The sequence below is a fragment of the Theropithecus gelada genome, chromosome 10 (genome assembly GCF_003255815.1).
Source record: "Theropithecus gelada isolate Dixy chromosome 10, Tgel_1.0, whole genome shotgun sequence".
Taxonomy (NCBI): domain Eukaryota; kingdom Metazoa; phylum Chordata; class Mammalia; order Primates; family Cercopithecidae; genus Theropithecus; species Theropithecus gelada.
This window is the reverse complement of record NC_037678.1, coordinates 68,247,911-68,267,983: the sequence shown is the minus strand read 5'-3', so window position 1 is coordinate 68,267,983 and position 20,073 is coordinate 68,247,911. Positions and strand designations below refer to the sequence as shown.

The following is a 20,073-nucleotide window of genomic DNA, read 5'->3' as shown; positions in this document are numbered from 1 at the left end:
AAACCGGGGGGGGGGGTGGTTGCGGGGGGCGGACCCCCCCCCCCCCCCCCCAACCCGGGGCAAAAAACAAAACCCCCCCAAAAAAAAAAAAAAAAAAAAAAAAAAAAAAAATGACAGCTCCTTTCAAAAAAGGTCTGTGGGTACTTCTACTCTAAATCACCAGCTTTGAACTTTTTGTGTACCATTGTACTGAGGCGGGGGATATCAGGGTCTAGTCCCTGGGAAATACGTGCACTTCATTCTCCTAGCATGGGAAAACCAGACCTGCCTCAAACTTGAATTAATATTAATAGCCAGTGGAAACCAAGAAACAACAATGGTAAAGTTATCTGTGCTTGTGATAAAGTAGTACCTTTTATAAGGATTTTGAAAACTTGACTTTGTTCCTATTAATATAGGGCCTCCTGAAGGCTTATTTGAAATACGAACCAGCATACCTAATAGTTCTGAATGGCCACAAGTATTCCTGTGCCCTCGGACAACCCATCACTCTATCTCTAGATGTTAAATTCAGGGAGTATTCATTATTTTTCTCTCCCCCTTTCTTTTCCCCTCTTCTTACCCAGACTGAGCACAAATGGATCAGATGATCCCGAAGATGCAGGAGCTGGTGAAAATAGGAGAGTCAGTGGGAATAATTCTCCATCACTCTCAAATGGCGGTTTTAAACCTTCTAGACCTCCAAGACCTTCACGACCACCACCACCCACCCCACGTAGACCAGGTTTGTATTCCAGCTCTCAGTACTCTCATAAATAATGTTCTGGTTGGCAATTAATTCTCAGGTAAGTGTCAGGAAATTCTTTTAGGTGAATTTTCTGCGTGTATTTTTACATTTAAGATTTTGGAAGAGAATGATCTTTCTGTAGGTAACCAAAAGTGCCTTTTTCCTAAGTTTTTATTCAAGGTGACGTTACTGAGGCAGTGCTCTATTGAGAATGAAAATTACATGTGCATAATATAAAGTATAGGCGGTACAGACAACATTGCAATAACATTGCACCTTTCTTACATGGTTTGTAACTATAACATAAATGTATTAAATAGTCAAGGATTTGGTTGCTTATTCCCAGTATATCCTTTAAAAAGTTAGTAAATGAAAACCCAACAATGCTAAATGACTCAGATTTTAAATAAAAAATACACAACAGATAAGCATATTTTAGGTAGTAAAAATGTGAACACCTACAGTTAGAGTATCCATTTCTCTGATAGCCAGAACAAATCTTTAATCTTATCTTTTATTATTTCTCTCTGCTAATATATGGGCAGGGAATGCAGTGTAGTTAAACCAAATATTACTGGAAAAGTACATTAGTTCTCTGCAAATCATTTTCTTTTCTTTTCTTTTTTTTTTGAGATGGAGTCTCACTCTGTCGCCCAGGCTGGAGTGCAGTGACCGGATCTCAGCTCACTGCAAGCTCCGCCTCCCGGGTTTACGCCATTCTCCTGCCTCAGCCTCCCGAGTAGCTGGGACTACAGGCGCCTGCCACCTCGCCTGGCTAGTTTTTTGTATTTTTTAGTAGAGACGGGGTTTCACCGTGTAGGCCAGGATGGTCTCGATCTTCGTGATCCGCCCGTCTCGGCCTCCCAAAGTGCTGGGATTACAGGCTTGAGCCACCGTGCCCAGCCTGCAAATCATTTTATATTTTTTGTAGAGATGGAGTTTTGCCATGTTGCCCAGGCTGGTCTGGAGCTCCTGAGCTGAAAGTGATCTGCCTGCCTCGGCCTCCCAAAGCGTGGGAATTACGGGCATAAGGCACTGCAACCACATCTTCCCCTTTTATAGATAATTTGAATAACAGTATATTGTGAGTCTTCAAGATGTCTTTATTATAAACTTGTTGACCTCCTCTAGACATTGTTTTGTCCACAAGTATTTCTTAAAGGTGTAATATATGACCAGTTACTATTTGTAAGAATATTATTGCTTATCAGTCAGACCTTCCATATTATTAACCAACATAAAAAATTGGTCTGTAATCTGCAGGGTTTCACAGGAAAGCAGTTTTAAAGAGCTGGAAAATTAATAAATGAACTTAAAATACCAAGGAATATTAATGATTTCCTATTCTAAAAGTTTTTATTTCCTATGACATCAGGAGATCAGAGAACCTGTACATGCTTTGTAATTAATAATGGGACATAGGGGTAGACAGGACCGAAGAAGTAAACAAGCCTATTAAGTGGCAGCGTTGGTTATTTCCATTACTTATTTCTTTAAGTAATTTTCACCTGTGTATCTACATCTTAAGTTTTATATTTGTCATCTGCCTTTTATTTGTTACAGTTAAAATTCTATCCTGAATTTTAGAAAATAAAATATTTTTTTCCTATTTTCCCCAAATCTTTTATAGCATCTGTCAATGGTTCACCATCTGCCACTTCTGAAAGTGATGGGTCTAGTACAGGCTCTCTGCCACCGACAAATACAAATACAAATACATCTGAAGGAGCAACATCTGGATTAATAATTCCTCTTACTATATCTGGAGGCTCAGGCCCTAGGCCATTAAATCCTGTAACTCAAGCTCCCTTGCCACCTGGGTGAGTAACTTTTGAAATTAACATACATTGTCTTTAGTCTTCTCCATAAGCCTGCTTATTAATAAGGAAAATAATAGTAAACAACAGTAAACTCCATTGTTTCAATCACTCTTTTTAAATTGCTTTATTTTGAGATGGAGTCTCGCTCTGTCTCCCAGGCTGGAGTGCAGTGGCGCGATCTCGGCTCACTGCAACCTCCGCACCCTGGGTTCCAGTAATTCTCCTGCCTTAGCCTCCCGAGTAGCTAGGATTACAGGTGTGCACTACCAAGCCCGGCTAATTTTTGTACTTTTAGTAGCGACGGGGTTTCACCATGTTGGCTAGGCTGATCTCGAACTCCTGACCTCAAGTGATCGACCTACCTCAACCTCCAAAAGTGCTGGGGTTACAGGCATGAGCTACTGTACCCAGCCGACTCTTTTTATGATATTATAATTGATTTTGGGGGATCTAGAGTCAAAATGAACAAGGAAAACACCATATTTGAAATCTTCAGGGCAAAGTGGAAAAATATATTTTTTCATCAATGGACCCTGGAAGTTAACCAAGGCCAATTAATAAAATAATCACCTAATTCTAATTGCTTTTTTCTTTCAGGGGGAAAAAATCCCTTTTTAATATCAAAATTTTTTTTCATCATAAAATCATTATAGGCTGGGCGTGGTGGCTCATGCCTGTAATCCCAGCACTTTGGGAGGCCGAGAAGGGCAGATCACCTGAGGTCAGGAGTTCGAGACCAGCCTGGCCAACATGGTGAAATCCCATCTCTACTAAAAATACAAAAAATTAGTCGGACATGGTGGCGGGTGCCTGTAATCCCAGCTACTCGGGAGTCTGAGGCAGGAGAATTGACTGAACCTGGAAGGTGGAGGTTGCAGTGAGCCAAGATCATGTCACTGCCCTCCAGCCTGGGCAACAAGAGCAAAACTCCATCTTGGGGAAAAAAGAAAAATCATTATAGCAAAGTGATAGATAATTCCGAAAACAGAGAAAATTTGTGCTCATAATCCCATTTTAATCTCTACTGATTATTTTGAGACTATTTTCGTAGATTGTTTTTAAGATACTCAAATGTAATTTTTTCTTGTTTATTTTTTATTTGTTTGTTTGAGATGAAATCTTGCTCTGTCACCCAAGCTGTAGTGCAGTGGTGGGATCTTGGCTCACTGTAACCGCCACCTTCTGGATTCAAGTGATTCTCCTGCCTCAGCATCCCAAGTAGTTGGGATTACAGGCACCTGCCATCATGCCTGGCTAATTTTTTTTTTTTTTATATGGAATCTTGCTCTGTCGTCCAGGCTGGAGTGCAATGGTACAATCTTGGCTCACTGCAACCTTTGCCTCCCAGGTTAAAGTGATTCTCCTGCCTCAGCCTCCTGAGTAGTTGGGACTACAGGTGCCCACTGTCACACCCAGCTAATTTTTGTATTTTCAGTAGAGACAAGGTTTCACCATGTTGGCCAGGCTGATCTTGAACTCCTGACCTTGAGTAATCCACCCGTCTCGGCCTCCCAAACTGTTGGGATTACAGGTGTGAGCCACTGCGCCCTAATTTTTGTATTTTTAGTAGAGTTGGGGTTTCACCATGTTGGCCAGGCTCATCTTGAACTCCTGACCTCAAGTGATCCGGCCGCCTCGGCCTCCCAAAGCGCTGGGATTACAGGCATGAGCCACTGTGCCTGGCCATTTGTTTCCACTCAAATCCTGATTATACCCTGATTGACAGTGACTTCAGTATCCTAGCTTGACTGACCTCAAGCCTCTTTAGGATGTATTTTCTCCTAGAGCAGATACTTGCATAGAAGAAATTGAATTCACTGTGTGCCACCGCCTGAAGATTACATTTCTTCACTTTATTCTTAAATTGTATTTGTATCATCTTTCTAAACTGATATCCTTATTTGCCTTAGTTCAATAGTGGTCATTTAATGGAAAAAGGCAAAGACAGGATTAAAAAGCCAAGTAACTCATGCAAGTATTTTACCAGCCTTCTAATTTTGTATTTAAGTTGGGAGCAGAGAGTGGACCAGCACGGACGAGTTTACTATGTAGATCATGTTGAGAAAAGAACAACATGGGATAGACCAGAACCTCTACCTCCTGGGTAAGTATCTGAATTTAAAAAGAATAATTTTATTTAGTCAGAATTGTGGATTACATCTGTATAGTCTTCCCTACATTTCTATTTTACTTTTTCCTGTCAACCCTTTCTCTGTCCACTTTGTTTTGTGGTAAGTACAAATTAGAAAGAAGAGAGCTAGACAACTGATTAATTCAGAACCTGATAAATGATTTTTGTTTTCACTCATATTTCTTTCTTTTTTTCTTTATTATATAGAAACAACATCTTGCTATGTCGCCCAGGCTGTTTTTGAACTCCTGAGCTCAAGCCATCCTCCTGCCTTGGCCCCCCAAAGTGCTGGGATTATAGGTGTGAGCTATCACGCCTGGCCCTATTTTCACTCATTTCTGACCTAAAGATCCCCTAGGTCGGCCGGGCGCAGTGGCTCACCCTATAATCCTAGCACTTTGGGAGGCCAAGGCAGGCGGATCACAAGGTTAGAAGATTGAGACCATCCTGGCTAACACGCTGAAACCCCGTTTCTACTAAAAATACAAAAAAAAAAAAAATAGCCGGGCGTGGTGGCAGGTGCCTATAGTCCCAGCTACTCAGGAGGCTGAGGTGGGAGAATGATGTGAATCTGGGAGATGGAGCTTGCAGTGAGCAGAGATCATGCCACTGCACTCCAGCCTGGGTGACAGAGCAAGACTCCGTCTCAAAAAAAAAAAATTTTTTCCTTGACTTTTCTTGTCTAAACTGTTTACCTGTTTACTAATACTGTAGTTTGAGTATTAGTTTCTTCAAGAGTAATTATTTAAATGAATAAGAATTAGAGCCCCATCATATATTAAAATGAAATTCTTATTATATTTAAAAAACTATATTTAATAGCAAAATCATTTCAAATTAATTGGGGAAGTTAAGGATATATTAATACATGGTGTTAAGCTTTTAACATTAACGTTATAGTGCAGGCGCGGTGGCTCACGCCTGTAATCCCAGCACCTTGGGAGGCTGAGGTGGGCGGATCACGAGGTCAAGAGATCGAGACCAGCCTAGCCAACATGGTGAAACCCCATCTCTACTAAAAATTTAAAAATTAGCTGGGCGCCATGGTATGCGCCTATAGTCCCAGCTACTCGGGAGGCTGAGGCAGGAGAATGGGTTGAACCTGGGAGGCGGAGGTTGCAGTGAGCCGAGATTGTACCAGTGCACTCCAGCCTGGAGACAGAGGAAGACTCTGTCAAAACCCCCCCCCCAAAAAAACAAGAAATCTTATATAAAATAATTGGAGAAAAAATATTTTTTAATCCAGAGGAATGTCAGTAGCAAACATGGAAAAATACTTAACCTTGTTAGTAATCTGAAGGAAATATACCCTGAAAAGGTACTGTCTTAGTTATTAAATTAGCAGATAATATCAAGTGTTGGTGAGGAACTTTACCTTATTAATTGCTGCTGTGGCTGGGCACAGTGGCTGATGCCTGAAATCCTAACACTTTGGGAGGCCAAGGTAGGATGGGCGCTTGAGGCCAGGAGTTTGAGACCAGCCTGGGTAGCATAGTGAGACCCCGTTGCTATAGAAAGTAAAAAAAATTAGCTGGGCATGGTGGCATATACCTGTGGTCCTAGTTAATCAGGAGTCTGAAGAGGGAGAATCTCTTGAGCCCAGGAGTTCAAGATTACAGTGAACTGTGATCGTGCCACTGTACTCCTGGTCAACAGAGCCAGACCCTGTCATCCTCCCTGCATCTGCCCACCATAATTATGTATTAATACATACCATAATCCTCTATGTGAAATTTATCCTAAAGAAATAATTCAAAGGAAGAAACCATTTGCTGCATTAGGATATTCATTGTTTTATTTTTTATAACATCAGAATATTAGAAACCAGCCTAAATAACCAACCAGGTAGAAATCATGAAATCATTTGATTCATTTATGAATTATGTTCATAATCAACACAATTAATTGTGTTTCAAATGTTTTATTTAGAACATTTGTATCAATATTTACTTACATATTTTGTACCCATTTAAAATGATAGGAAGTTGGCCGGGCTTGGTGGCTCACGCCTGTAATCCCAGCACTTTGGGAGGCCGAGGTGGGCAGATCACCTGAGGTCGGGAGTTCGAGACCAGACTGACCAACATGGAGAAACTCCGTCTCTACTAAAAATACAAAATTGACCGGGCGCCGTGGCTCAAGCCTGTAATCCTAGCACTTTGGGAGGCCGAGACGGGTGGATCACGAGGTTGGGAGATCGAGACCATCCTGGCTAACCCGGTGAAACCCTGTCTCTACTAAAAAATACAAAAAACTAGCTGGGTGACGTGGCGGGCGCCTGTAGTCCCAGCTACTCGGGAGGCTGAGGCAGGAGGATGGTGTAAACCCAGGAGGCGGAGCTTGTAGTGAGCTGAGATCTGGCCACTGCATTCCAGCCTGGGTGGCAGAGCGAGACTCCATCTCAAGAAAACAAAACAAAACAAAACAAAATTAGCCAAGCGTGGTGATGCATGCCTGTAATCCCAGCTACTCAGGAGGCTGAGGCAGGAGAATCGCTTGAACCCAAGAGGCAGAGGTTGTGATGAGCCAAGATCGCGCCATTGCACTCCAGCCTGGGCAACAAGAGGGAAACTCTGTCTCAAAAAAATAAAAATAAAAAAAGATAGGAAGTTAGTTGTGTTCTTGCAAAAAATTTTGTGTGTGTTTGATTTATTTTTATTTTTATTTTTGAGATGGAGACTCACTCTGTTGCCCAGGCTGGAGTGTATTGGCATGATCTCAGCTCACTGTAGCCCCCACCTCACAGCTTCAAGCAGTTCTCCTGCTCAGCCTCCCGCGTAGCTGGGACTATGGATCTGCGCCACCACGGCTGGCTAATTTTTTGTATTTTTAGTAGAGATGGGGGCTTCACTATGTTGGCCAGGCTGGTCTTGAACTCCTGACCTCAAGTGATCCACCCACTTTGGCCTCCCAAAGTGCTGGGATCACAGGTGTGAGCCACTGCACTTGGCCAAAAAGTGCTTTTTGATATCTGTCCAAAGCTATAAATTCAATTTGCGTCCCTGTTATGATTGAAACAGTGAAAAGAACATTGAACAGAAGCTCAAAACTTAATGACTGTTTGAGACTTACTCGCTAAATATGTATTGCATTTTAAGAACCTAGCTAATGTATCTTACGAACTTTCTTTTTTTTTTTTTTTTTTTTTTTGAGACGGAGTCTCACTGTGTCTCCCAGGCTGGAGTGCAGTGGCGCGATCTCGGCTCACTGCAAGCTCCGCCCCCCGGGTTCACGCCATTCTCCCGCCTCAGCCTCCCAAGTAGCTGGGACTACAGGCGCCCGCTACCGCGCCCGGCTAGTTTTTTGTATTTTAGTAGAGACGGGGTTTCACCATGTTAGCCAGGATAGTCTCGATCTCCTGACCTTGTGATCCACCCGCCTCGGCCTCCCAAAGTGCTGGGATTACAGGCTTGAGCCACCGCGCCCGGCATTACGAACTTTCAAGAAATAAATTTTTAGAAACATTTCTCTTAAGTTTACTTACAAACTATTTAAAAACGCATAAAAGAGTCCATATAAATTAAAAGTAGTTTCTCAAGGTAAAATCTTCTGTCTGTTTCACAAGTATTTGTTGAATTAGCTTGTTTTTTTTTTTTTTTTTTTTTTTTCTGATTTAGCTGGGAACGGCGAGTTGACAACATGGGACGTATTTATTATGTTGACCATTTCACAAGAACAACAACGTGGCAGAGGCCAACACTGGAATCTGTCCGGAACTATGAACAATGGCAGCTACAGCGTAGTCAGCTTCAAGGAGCAATGCAGCAGTTTAACCAGAGATTCATTTATGGGGTGAGCAGGCTGTTGTTTAATAAACTAGTAAGAGTATTTTGTTTCTAGCCCCTTCCAGCATATGTCATGGAAAGCACTAAAAAGAAGGTGCAAGTAGCATGGAAACCCAGTTGTTGCTGTTAGTAGGTATTATTTTTAGACCTCGTCTGGGGTATTCTGTGTGTGATCTAGTCTTTCCTTTTAGTAATTTGCTTAAGTCCAACTTCCTTTTCTTTTTAATGTCAAAAATAAGCAAAAAGGAAGTTAGGACAACTTAAAATTCATGAACAAAAGAATAGTAAAAATAAACTCAAGCAGCTTGAAAATAATTAAAACATTTCTAAATTTGCTAGTGACTTGGGTCTAAGAGCATCTGACTCTAACGTGGTTGTACAAAACTGATGATAGAGTTTAACCACTTTTTACCATTTGGAGGTAAGGCTTACCTAAAAAATTATTTGGTACTCTGGCAGACTGAAGAAATTTGATCCTTTATAGGAGTATGCTTACCATATTATTCTGTCTTTAAATCGTTATTATCTTTGATATAAAATCATTTCCCTTCTGGAAACAAATGCTTTAAATTTTACATATTTTCCTATAGAGCAATAATATTGCAGTAATAGTGTAAGTACACCAAAATCTTCCTTTGCTATGCAGTCTTTGGTGGTAGGAATTTTATAATCTCTCAAGTCATACGGTATCATTGATCTTTTCTCTGGAGGAAAAGGAAAATAGTCCATTGAGAAATTTGATTCTCTGTGCCAAACAAGATGGATTTGTTATATAGAACCTAAATAGAAGAAAATCAAATCTTAAAAGAGCTCAGGAGAAAATGCCCCTCTCCATCACCATCTCTTCCCTTCCACTGCCATTGGTATCATCCCTGTTAGAATTCATCAGCGTAAAACAGCACCTTTCACATTCCTGTCCTGACCAGGCATGGTTTTATCCCTTTTCTTCATATTCTTGCCTATTCCTGATACCTCATCATCATAATAGTCAGCACTCACTGATGTAGACAAATTCACCTTTATCAGCAGCCTTCCCTTTGTTCCCTGCTTATGACTCAGGTACTTTTCTTTCATATAACAATTTTTCCTGCCACTTTCTCTGAACAAATGTTAACTATATTTCCCCTCCCAGTGGTTTTAAAGCTGAAATTAATTGTGTCTCTTGTGTACTTTACCCTTCTTTTCATTTTTTTTTCCTGTGCTATTTTACATCTTCCTTTCTAAATTATAATCACCTGTGGTATGCCTGGCCAAATTTCTTCTAGGTTTGAATGCCTAGCTTGCCTGCCTTCTTTAAAACTAGTTTCCACATGGGTGTTCAGTGGAAAGAGCATGGGCTTTGGAGTCAGACACGTCTGGGTTCAAATCCTGGTTCCACAGTTAACTTTCTCTGTATGACTTTGAGTTAGTTACTTAACCTCATCAAGACTTATTTCCTTTATCTGTAAAATAAATACAGATATAAAATTGCCTCAGTTTTTCTGAGGATTCTTTAAAATAAAGTTCCAATATATTTGGCACGTACTGAATGCTTAGAAATGTTAGTTCCCATCTCTTCTCTTCTTCATATTCACCTCTGTATATGTACCCTTTATCTCATTTTTGCATTACATAATCTTTCAAAACATTCTTTTAGAAGACAGATTTAGCAGATTTCTGGAGCACCAACTGTATATTTTGACTACTGTAAACCTGACCGATTTAGGACTCAGGGTCTTTGGAATTTTTTTTTTAAGGGCAGCTTCTCCTTCATCATCTTGTTCCCCCCCCACCAATCCAACATAATCTGAACAATTTTCTGAAATTTTTACTCTTTGTACTTGATGTAGAGTGGTTTGAAATCACATAGAATCTAAACAGCCTATTTTAGTTAACATAGCCAAAGATATAAGCTGAAATGAATTAATTTAACATCCTTAATAACATTTACTTTAAAAATGATGGGGTGTTGCTGAGAAATAGTCTGTTTATTGAGTATGTGAAGTGGCCTTTGGCTGCCATTGTTGTTGTGACTGTTACTAGCATACAGAAACATTTTAAAATACACCCAGCATTTTAAGTCTCAGAGTGGATATGATTGATGATAAAACACTGTGTAATGGTTCTTCCTAGTCCATGGCTTAATTGTGCATGTCCCTAGTTTATCTGTCCAGGGAGAGCCAGTGGGGTTGGCTTCAGTCTTAAAATTGTCAGTACAGTATGTCTTGTGCCAAACATTTCAGACCTCATCTGTAACTTGGGCTCAGACCTTTTGTAGTGTTTCCTGCTGGCCTCCCTGTCCTCACATCTTTTCATAATCGTGTCTATCAGGAGGAGGAAGGCAGTTCTCGACAGCACTAAATCCAAGTTATTATATCAGTAGTGTAATATATCTCATATCCTTCAAGACCTCATCAATCAACCAGGTTTCTGTAATAGGCCAGTGACAGGGGGTTGGAGTGGATGGGTAAAGAAACAAAAAGAGATAGCAAGGGAGCTGCTCTATGTTGAGATTTAAGAGAAACAACCAAATGTAACGTAAGGACTTTGTTTGGATCCTGATTTTAACAAATAAGCAATCATGCATTTAATTACAGATTAGGTATTAGATGATAAAATTAACATTGATTCTTTACTACATGTCATAATGACATTGTGATTATGTAAGAAAATGTCAACTGGGTGCAGTTACTCATGCCTTTAATCCCAGTACTTTGGGAGGCCAAGGTGGGCGGATTGCCTGAGGTCAGGACTTTGAGACCAGCCTGGCCAACACAGTGAAACTCCGAAACTCCGTCTCTACTAAAAATACAAAAATCAGCTGGGCATGTGGCATGCACCTGTAATCCCAGCTACTCAGGAGGCTGAGGGAGGAGAATCACTTGAACCCAGGAGGTGGAGTTTGCAGTGAGCCGAGATCCTGCCACTGTACTCCAGCCTGGGTGATAGAGCAAGACTCTATCTCAAAAAAAAAAAAAAAAAGAAAAAAAAATTTTTAGAGAGGCATGCTAAAATATGTAGAGGTAAAATAATGTTTGATTTTTGCTTCAACAAAGAACAGGAGAAAAGAGATAAAGAAACTTGGCTAAGTCTTGATCAGTGTTGAATCCTGGTGCTGGGTATGTGGGATTCATTGTCCTATTTTACTTGGTTTTTTTCTTCCCCATAGTAAAATTATGTTTTATGCAGTTAGACTCTTGTTTATCTTACTAAAGAAGAAAGGGTTGAACCAAGTCTTACAGGGTGACCATATAATTATCTCTACTTAATTATACATTTAAATCAAAACATTTAATATCCCTACACGGAGTCAGCACGACTTTTGTTTTCTTTTTCCGAAGGTTGACTCTTACTTTGCTTTTATCTTATCTAGCCAAATCTTTCTCTCCACCAATGTGATCACTGGAAACAGAACTTTTAAGAAGTCTTCCATACAGTTCTAGGCTCATTAACACTTTCCAGCTGGAATCCTTTCCTTTCACTCATCTGACAGCCCACTCTTCCTGTTCCCCCAACTCTCTTCTCATAATTCTTTGTATGTCATATGTTCAGTATTTGATCTTCTGTTTTTGAGTTACACATGCAATATTTTTCACCGTCATCTGATGATTCTGGGTACTGGTATTCTAAATTACTTTTGCGGGGGGGTTATATGTTTTTCTAATTTTTAAATTATTGATGTAAAATTTGTAGCACAAAGGAAAAAATGGTCATTTTGGGGATGAGAATTACATATTTGTATAATATTTTAATTTTAAATAATTTTAAATGTTAGGTAATGTTTGCACAGGTTTTTTTTTAAACCAAACCAAAGTGTATTGGCATTTATCCATAACCATGTGACACTTCTTTAAGATGGCAAACTCTCTGTGTTATACATTGCCAGGAAAGGAAAATCAGAACTCATAAGCTTGCTGTCAGATAATTTGTTGTTAATAGTTTCATCACTTCTTGGTTCTTTTTAGAATCAAGATTTATTTGCTACATCACAAAGTAAAGAATTTGATCCTCTTGGTCCATTGCCACCTGGATGGGGTAAGTCACCTGAGTTTCTTCACTGAATTCTGTCATTTCATTTTTTCTTTCTTCCAATTCTGTCATTTTAAAACAGATATTTATGTCTGATACTGTGCTGTTGCTTAAGTGAATGTCTGGGAAGTTTTTTTTTTTAATGTATCAGTTTAATTTACAAGTAGGCATTAAATTCCCCAAACATTAAGTGGACTTTTTAAAACTTTTATTGACACTCAGAATTATTTTACTCTTCTACAGTTTAAAAATACTGATCACCCAGCAATAAAAAAGGAATGGGCTGTTGATACACACAGTAGGTCTGGGTGGACTTCAAGAGTAATTTGCTTAATGAGGAAAGTCAGTCTCAAAAGATGACATCCTGTGTGATTCAATTCATATAACATTCTCAAAATGACAAAACTAGAGATGGAGACCATATTAGTACTTGTCAGGAAACAGGGTAGGTGGGAAGTGGATACAAATATTAAAAGGTAATGTGATGATGATGATTATGTGATGATGACGATTCCATCATACAAGATGATTCTGTATCTTGATTTTGGTGATAGGTGATTACGTAAATGTGTACATGAGATAATGCATAGAACTATACATTTACAGAAATGAGCTCAGCTTTTAAACATGATGAAAATTTAACAATGTTTGTGGTTAACAATAATGTACCAATGCCACTTCTGTGGTTTTGATACTGTACTATAGTTATATAAGATGTCACCTTCGGAGAAAAATGAAGTATATGTGAGACTTGGTGCAATGTTTTACATCCTGTGAGTAATAATTAATTCAAAATAAAAAGCTTTTAAAAAAATTGTGATCACATTGGTTCTCCTAAAACAAGGTTCAGAGTTTGGTTAAGTTGGCATTATCTGATAGAAGAGTGGAAGGAGCACATGTGAAGGTGTCAACTTCATGCTCTACACCATGGAGCTCATGAGCGTGTCCTGTTATTGAGGATATTTGATACCTCAGTTATTAAAATAGACTTTAATAGACTTTAAGCTGGACCTACCCTATTAGGTTCTATTTTATAGTGTTATGTAATACTCATAGCATTATAGCAAGGTTTCAGAATAAAGATGGCAATATAGAAAGTTTTGCATAGAAGCAAGATAATAATATAATAGAAAGTGGACAGCAACATAAAGTCCATTGTGGAACCAGAGTTTTGTCTTAAAGAGCTGAAGATGTTTCATAATATTGGGATAAATTCAGAAAGTGATATTTCTAGATTGGGAAAAATTGGTCCGCAAGATACATTGCTCTAGCAGTACTGAGTAATGGAGAAAAAATATTGGTGTGTTAGGATCACATGAATGGGGTTAATAAATGCTACTAGTGGTGTACACTTTTCTTTGAGAAATCTCATTGCTCTTATTTAAACGTATCTATTCTCAAAACACTTCTGTGAGTCAATAAGGTAAAAAAATGTATTAGGCTATACTTACAACTGTTATTGTTATTAGCTTACAACAACAGGGGGACATACGAAAGTTGTGGGCCAGGTGCAGCAACTTATACTTCATAATCCTAACACTTTAGGAGGCCGAGGCAGGTGAATCACTTGAGTTTAGGAGTTCAAGACCAGCCTGACCAACATGGTGAAACCCCATCTCTACTCAAAATACAAAAAAGTTAGCTGGGCGTGGTGGCGTGTGCCTGTAATCCCAGCTGCTCAGGAGGCTGAGGTAGGAGAATCACTTGAACCTGGGAGGCGGAGGTTGCAGTGAGCTGAGATCACACCATTGCACTCCAGCATAGGTGACAGAGTGAGACTCTGTCTCAAAAAAAAAAAAAAAAAAAAAAATAACCAGGCATGGTGGTGCTTGCCTATAGTCCCAGCTACTCTTGAGGCTGATGTGGGAGGATCACTTGAGCTTGGGAGTTTGAGGCTTCAGTGAACCAAGATCACGCTATTGCACTCCAGCCTGGGTGACAGAGCAAGACCCTGTCTCAAAAAAAAGAAGAAAGTAAGTTGTGAATTTCTGTCTTTACCAAAGCCTGGCAGCCTGGAGTTAAGGAGTCCTCTGTTTCTGTTGAAGCCTAAGAGTGGTCAGTGAATGGTTAGTATGAAGCACTTTAGAAGAGGGGATGTTGCCCTTACAAGGCATATTAAACTTAACCTGTCAGATTGCGTTCCCAGACATTGATGGTTTTATTTTTAGAGTTTCCCAGCTTTATTTCTAGAGTTGTATGCCTTATGTTAAGGAAGGAGAAAAAAACTCATGCACTAAAAAACTCATGCACTAAAACTCATGCACCAAAGGATATGTATTTATCCTCTTAATTTTATTGCAGGCCAGGCATGGTGGCTCACACCTGTCATCCCAGTGCTTTGGGAGGCCAAAGTGGGAGCATTGCTTGAGCCCAGGAGTTGGAGACCAGCCTGGGCAACATAGTGAAAACCTGTCTCTGTAAAAAAATACAAAAAATAATGTGGGTGTGGAGGAACACCTCCGTAATCCCAGTTACTTGGGAGGCTGAAGTGGGAGGATCACCTGAGCCTGAGAAGTCAAGGCTGCAAGTAGGCCAAGATTGTGCCACTGTGCTTCAGCCTGGGCAACAGAGTGAGACCCTGTCTCAAAAAAAAAAAAAGTTGCAGAAAAACTGTGACTTGCTTCATGGTTATGGTCAGAGACAAACTGTTTTACTCCTTCTCTAGGGCAGGTGTAGAAAAAATTGCCTCTTGCTTATAGAAACCTGAATTGTGAGCTACATTTCCTTTATCAGAAAAGCCTTTCCTGCAAGCTGGTCCTTGCCTTGTATATTCATCATTTTGTTTAACATCTAGATCTTTCTCATTTTTACTTTAGCCAACAATACTTTGCTAAAATACTGTGTTAAAGATCCAGCTTAGCCAGGTTATTAGAGTCTTGTTCTGTTATCTTACAGTCTGCTTATTTTTAGGTTTCACATTTCACATGTTGAAGTAGTGCCCCTTCCTACAGGTGTTTATGATTATCCTACTCAGACTGAGCGCTACTTTATAACCCGCTGCCTTTGGGGCATATACCTTACTTGTAGAACCAGTGACAACACTGGTACTATATCAGATGAAGTGACCCACCTGACATACTTTCAGGATTGACCCAGGTTGATAGAATCCCAGATTACAGCCTGCACCCTTTCAGACTTTTATATGCTAAGACTAGACATTACTACCTCATAAGCTGACAGTGAAGAATTTGTTTTTTAGAGATGGGATCTCCCTGTGTTGCCCAGGCTGTTCTCCGGCACAGTAATTGCACACTACAGCTTTGAACTCCTGGCCTCAAGCAATTTTCTTGCCTCAGCCTCCTGAGTAGCTGGAATTACAGTTGTGTGCCACCATGCCTAGCTAGGCAATGAAGAATTTTTAACACATGCACATACTATAGAGGGTAGAGAACAAAGAACACTTTTGCTTCACCAGTATTATTTAATAGGGCTTTGTGTAGGTGCTTCTCCAATCAAGTATGAAGATATTTCCTAATTTTCCTAGTTACTGTGACAGAATACATAGAATAACAAGAAGTATCTTTTTTACTGTTTTATTCATTATTCATCAAGTCAGGAAGTGTTCTAATGTGCATTTGAATTTGATGTTCAGTAATTTCAGTATTGTTTATCATGTGATTTTTCTTTTTTTTTTGGAGACGGGCGCCCAGGTTGGAGTGCAGTGGCCGGATCTCAGCTCACTGCAAGCTGCATCTCCCGGGTTTACGCCATTCTCCTGCCTCAGCGTCCCGAGTAGCTGGGACTACAGGCGCCTGCCACCTCGCCCGGCTAGTTTTTTGCATTTTTTAGTAGAGACGGGGTTTCACCGTGTTAGCCGGGATGGTTTCAATCTCCTGACTTCGTGATCCGCCCGTCTCGGCCTCCCAAAGTGCTGGGTTTACAGGCTTGAGCCACCGCGCCCGGCCTATCATGCGATTTTTCAACAAAGAAATCAGTTCTACAGCCACAGCACTTCCTCTCATTAAGTAGATGAGCCTTCAGTTCACAAGTGTGTCAAGGCTGATCTCAGCAGCATATACTTAGAATATACACGGGAAAAATATTTGCTATTAATTTTCTCTTGCCTCATGTTATCTTCTGAAAGGAAAATCTCGGTCTGAAATCTGAACTTTGCTGACAGGTAAAGATGAACGGCAATTACAGTGGCTCACACCTGTAATCCCAGTACTTTGGGAGGCCAAGGCTTGTGTCCAGGAGTTCGAGGCCAGGCTGGGGCAACATGGTGAAACCCCATCTTTACGAAAAATACAAAAATTAGCTGGGTGTGGCATGCCTATAGTTCCAGCTGCTTGGGTGGCTGAAGTGGGAAGATTGCTTGAGCCTGGGAGGTCAAGGCTGTAGTGAGCTGTGATTGTATCACTGCACTCCAGCCTGGGCAACAGAGTGAGACTGTTTCAAAAAAAAAAAAAAGAAAAAAGTTGAGTATGTGCTCAGCTATATACTTAGGGTATTATTTTTAGGTTATAAAAATTATTTGAATATATATTTTTAAACAAGAAAGTGAATTCTGGCCAGGTGTGGTGGCTCATGCCTGTAATTCCAGCACTTTGGGAGGCTGAGGCAGGTGAATCACCTGAGGTCAGGAGTTCATGATCAGCCTGGCCAACATGGTGAAACCCTGTTTCTACAAAAAATACAAAAATTAGCTGGGAGTGGTGGCGGGTGTCTGTAGTACCAGCTACTTGGGAGACTGAGGCAGAAGAATTGCTTAAACCTGAGAGGTTGAGGCTGCAGTGAGCTGAGATCACGCCACTGCACTCCAGTCCAGCCTGGGTGACAGAGCAAGGCTCTGTCTCAAAAAAAAAAGAAGAAGAAAGAGAGAATTCTGTATTCTGCAAATAAATTTTTAAAATTTAATGCGACTGCCAAGACATGAACTTACCTTGCTGTCATGTTAACAGGAGCAAGCTGTAACACTGTGGGTGATTATGTTTTTGTTTAGAGACAGCCTTTGAGTTGGTGATAAGCTTATGCACTGAAGATGCCTTGACCAGCAAAACCTATGTGTCATGAGAGGCAGAGTCCCACTTTTCTGTATATTTTGCACATTGGAGTTCTATTTTCATTTTAAGCTCAGCTGACATAGAAGGTAGCTTTTTTTTTTTTTTTTTTTTTTTTTTTTTTTGAGACGGAGTCTTGCTCTGTTGCGCAGGCTGGAGTGCAGTGGCCGGATCTCAGCTCACTGCAAGCTCCGCCTCCCGGGTTCACGCCATTCTCCTGCCTCAGCCTCCCGAGTAGCTGGGACTACAGGCGCCCGCCACCTCGCCCGGCTAGTTTTTTGTATTTTTTTTAGTAGAGACGGGGTTTCACCATGTTAGCCAGGATGGTCTTGATCTCCTGACCTCGTGATCCACCCGCCTTGGCCTCCCAAAGTGCTGGGATTACAGGCTTGAGCCACCGCGCCCGGCCAGAAGGTAGCTTTAAACATCAGAATCAAGTTTGTGATACTCACTAGTTACATCCATTGTAACCTCTGTTATCACTGCTACTTGAAATCATAGAATCAGTGTTGGAAATAAACATTACCAAATACGAATTGACAAGACTATAATTTGGACTAAAACTGATCCAAATGATCTCAAGTGTTATTTGAGAAATAGTTACCAATTTTTCTTTTTCTTTTTTCTTTTTTGTTTTTGAGATGGAGTTTTGCTCTTGTCGTCCAGACTGGAGTGCAATGGCACGATCTTGGATCACTGCAACCTTTGCCTCCCAGGTTCAAGCGATTCTCCTGCCTCAGCCTCCCTAGTAGCTGGGATTACAGGTGCCCACCACCATGCCCAGCTAATTTTTGTATTTTTAGTATAGACGGGGTTTCGACCCTGTTGGCCATCCTGAGGTCATGAGTTTGAGACCTTAGCCTCCCAAAGTCTCCCAAAGTGCTAGGTCATGAGTTTGAGACCTTAGCCTCCCAAAGTGCTAGGATTACAGGCGTGAGCCACAGTGGCCAATAGTTAACCAATTTTTCAAACCACAGGAAATAAAAATTAGCCATGTCAACCTGGATTAAGCTTAAATTTTTGTTTAAAATGCTGATTTTTAGAAACTAAGCTTTTAAAGAAGTTTGAATTCATTCTATGATCTTTAATACATCAGTTATTCATTTTGAGACATGTTGAACAAAAAATGAAAAATTTAGGATACAGGAAGAGTCCCATCTTTTGAAGAATTCATTGGTAATGGGACAGAGAAGTCAGTAGTTCAAAATTACCAGAACTTAAATTAAAATTTCAAGTCTATTTAACTTGTTTATTAAAAGAGAAAATTATACCCACTTTTTTTTTTTTGAGACGGAATGTTGCTGTCTCGCCACTCTGTAATCCAGTGGCACCATCTCAGCACACTGCAACCTCTGCCTCCCAGGTTCAAGCAATTCTCCTACCTCAGCCTCTCGAGTTGCTGGGACTGCAGGTGCACACCGCCATGCCCAGCTAATTTTGTTTTTTTTTTTTTTTTGTATTTTAGTAGAGACGGGGTTTCACCATGTTGCACAGGTTGGTCTTGAACTCCTGAGCTCAGGCAATCCACCCGCCTCAGCCTCCCAAAGTGCTAGGATTACAGGCGTGAGCCACTGTGCCCGGCCGATATCCACATCTTCTAAACCTTAATGGGGAAATCTCAGGAAAGAAGGTAAAATTTTGTAGACTGGGAACAAGAAAACAAGGAGAATTCTAAAGCAAGAGGCAGTTGGGGAACAAGCAGCAGCTTTAGATGCAGTAATTAGAGAACTGAGTTCTGTTTCCTATCCCTTGTATAGAAAGTTACTGTAGATATTTAGGATTTTGGAACTGGGTGTATTAAGGAACGAGATATGTTAAGTATATTAAGAAATAAGGTCTTTTCTAGTTGAATAATGCCTGGCATATACCAAAAAAATTACATTATTTCCTTATTTTATGTATATTTTTATATATTATGTGTGCACGCACGTGCACATATATATATATATATTTTTGTGTGTGTGTGAGACAGGGCTCACTGCAGTCTTGACCTCCCAGGTTCAGGCGACTTTCCTGCTTTAGCCCCACAAGTTGCTTCTGTGTCCCATTACCAATTAATTCTTCAAAAGATGTGACTCTTCCAGTATCCTAAATTTTTAATTTGTTCAACATGTCTCAAAATGAATAACTGATGTATTAAAGATGACAGAATGGATTCAAACTTTTTAAAAAGCTTAGTTTCTAAAAATCAAATTGAGTAAGTTGCAGGGCTAAGGCAGGAGGATTGCCCAAACCTGGGAGGTCAAGGCTGTAGTGAGCTGAGATCACACCACTGCACTCCAGCCTGGGTGACAAAGTGAGACCTTGTATCCAAAAAAATTATATATATATATGTGTGTGTGTGTATGTATATGTATATTTACATATACAAATGTATATTTAATGTATATTAAATATATATATTAGTGGGCTGCCAGCACGGCCCACTAATTTTTTTATATTTTTTGTAGAGACGAGGTTTCACCATGTGACCCAGGCTGGTCTCAAACTCCCGAGCTCAAGCATTCTACCCACCTTGGCCTCCCAAAGTGCTGGGTTTACAGGCCTGAGCTACCCCGCCTGGCTCCTTATTATATTTTAATGAATGAAATGATGTGGTATG

General features: G+C 40.3%; 1 protein-coding gene across 3 annotated transcripts in view; it reads left to right on the top strand.

The window, feature by feature from the left end:
* Positions 1–20,073, top strand: part of ITCH (itchy E3 ubiquitin protein ligase) — a 139,229-nt gene that overhangs the window by 72,569 nt on the left and 46,587 nt on the right. For all 3 annotated transcript variants that reach the window (XM_025399430.1, XM_025399428.1, XM_025399431.1), the window contains 5 exons: positions 567–724; positions 2,358–2,547; positions 4,556–4,651; positions 8,296–8,470; positions 12,408–12,477. In XM_025399430.1, coding sequence (XP_025255215.1) covers positions 567–724; positions 2,358–2,547; positions 4,556–4,651; positions 8,296–8,470; positions 12,408–12,477 — 689 coding nt within the window. The remainder of the gene's footprint in view (positions 1–566; positions 725–2,357; positions 2,548–4,555; positions 4,652–8,295; positions 8,471–12,407; positions 12,478–20,073) is intronic.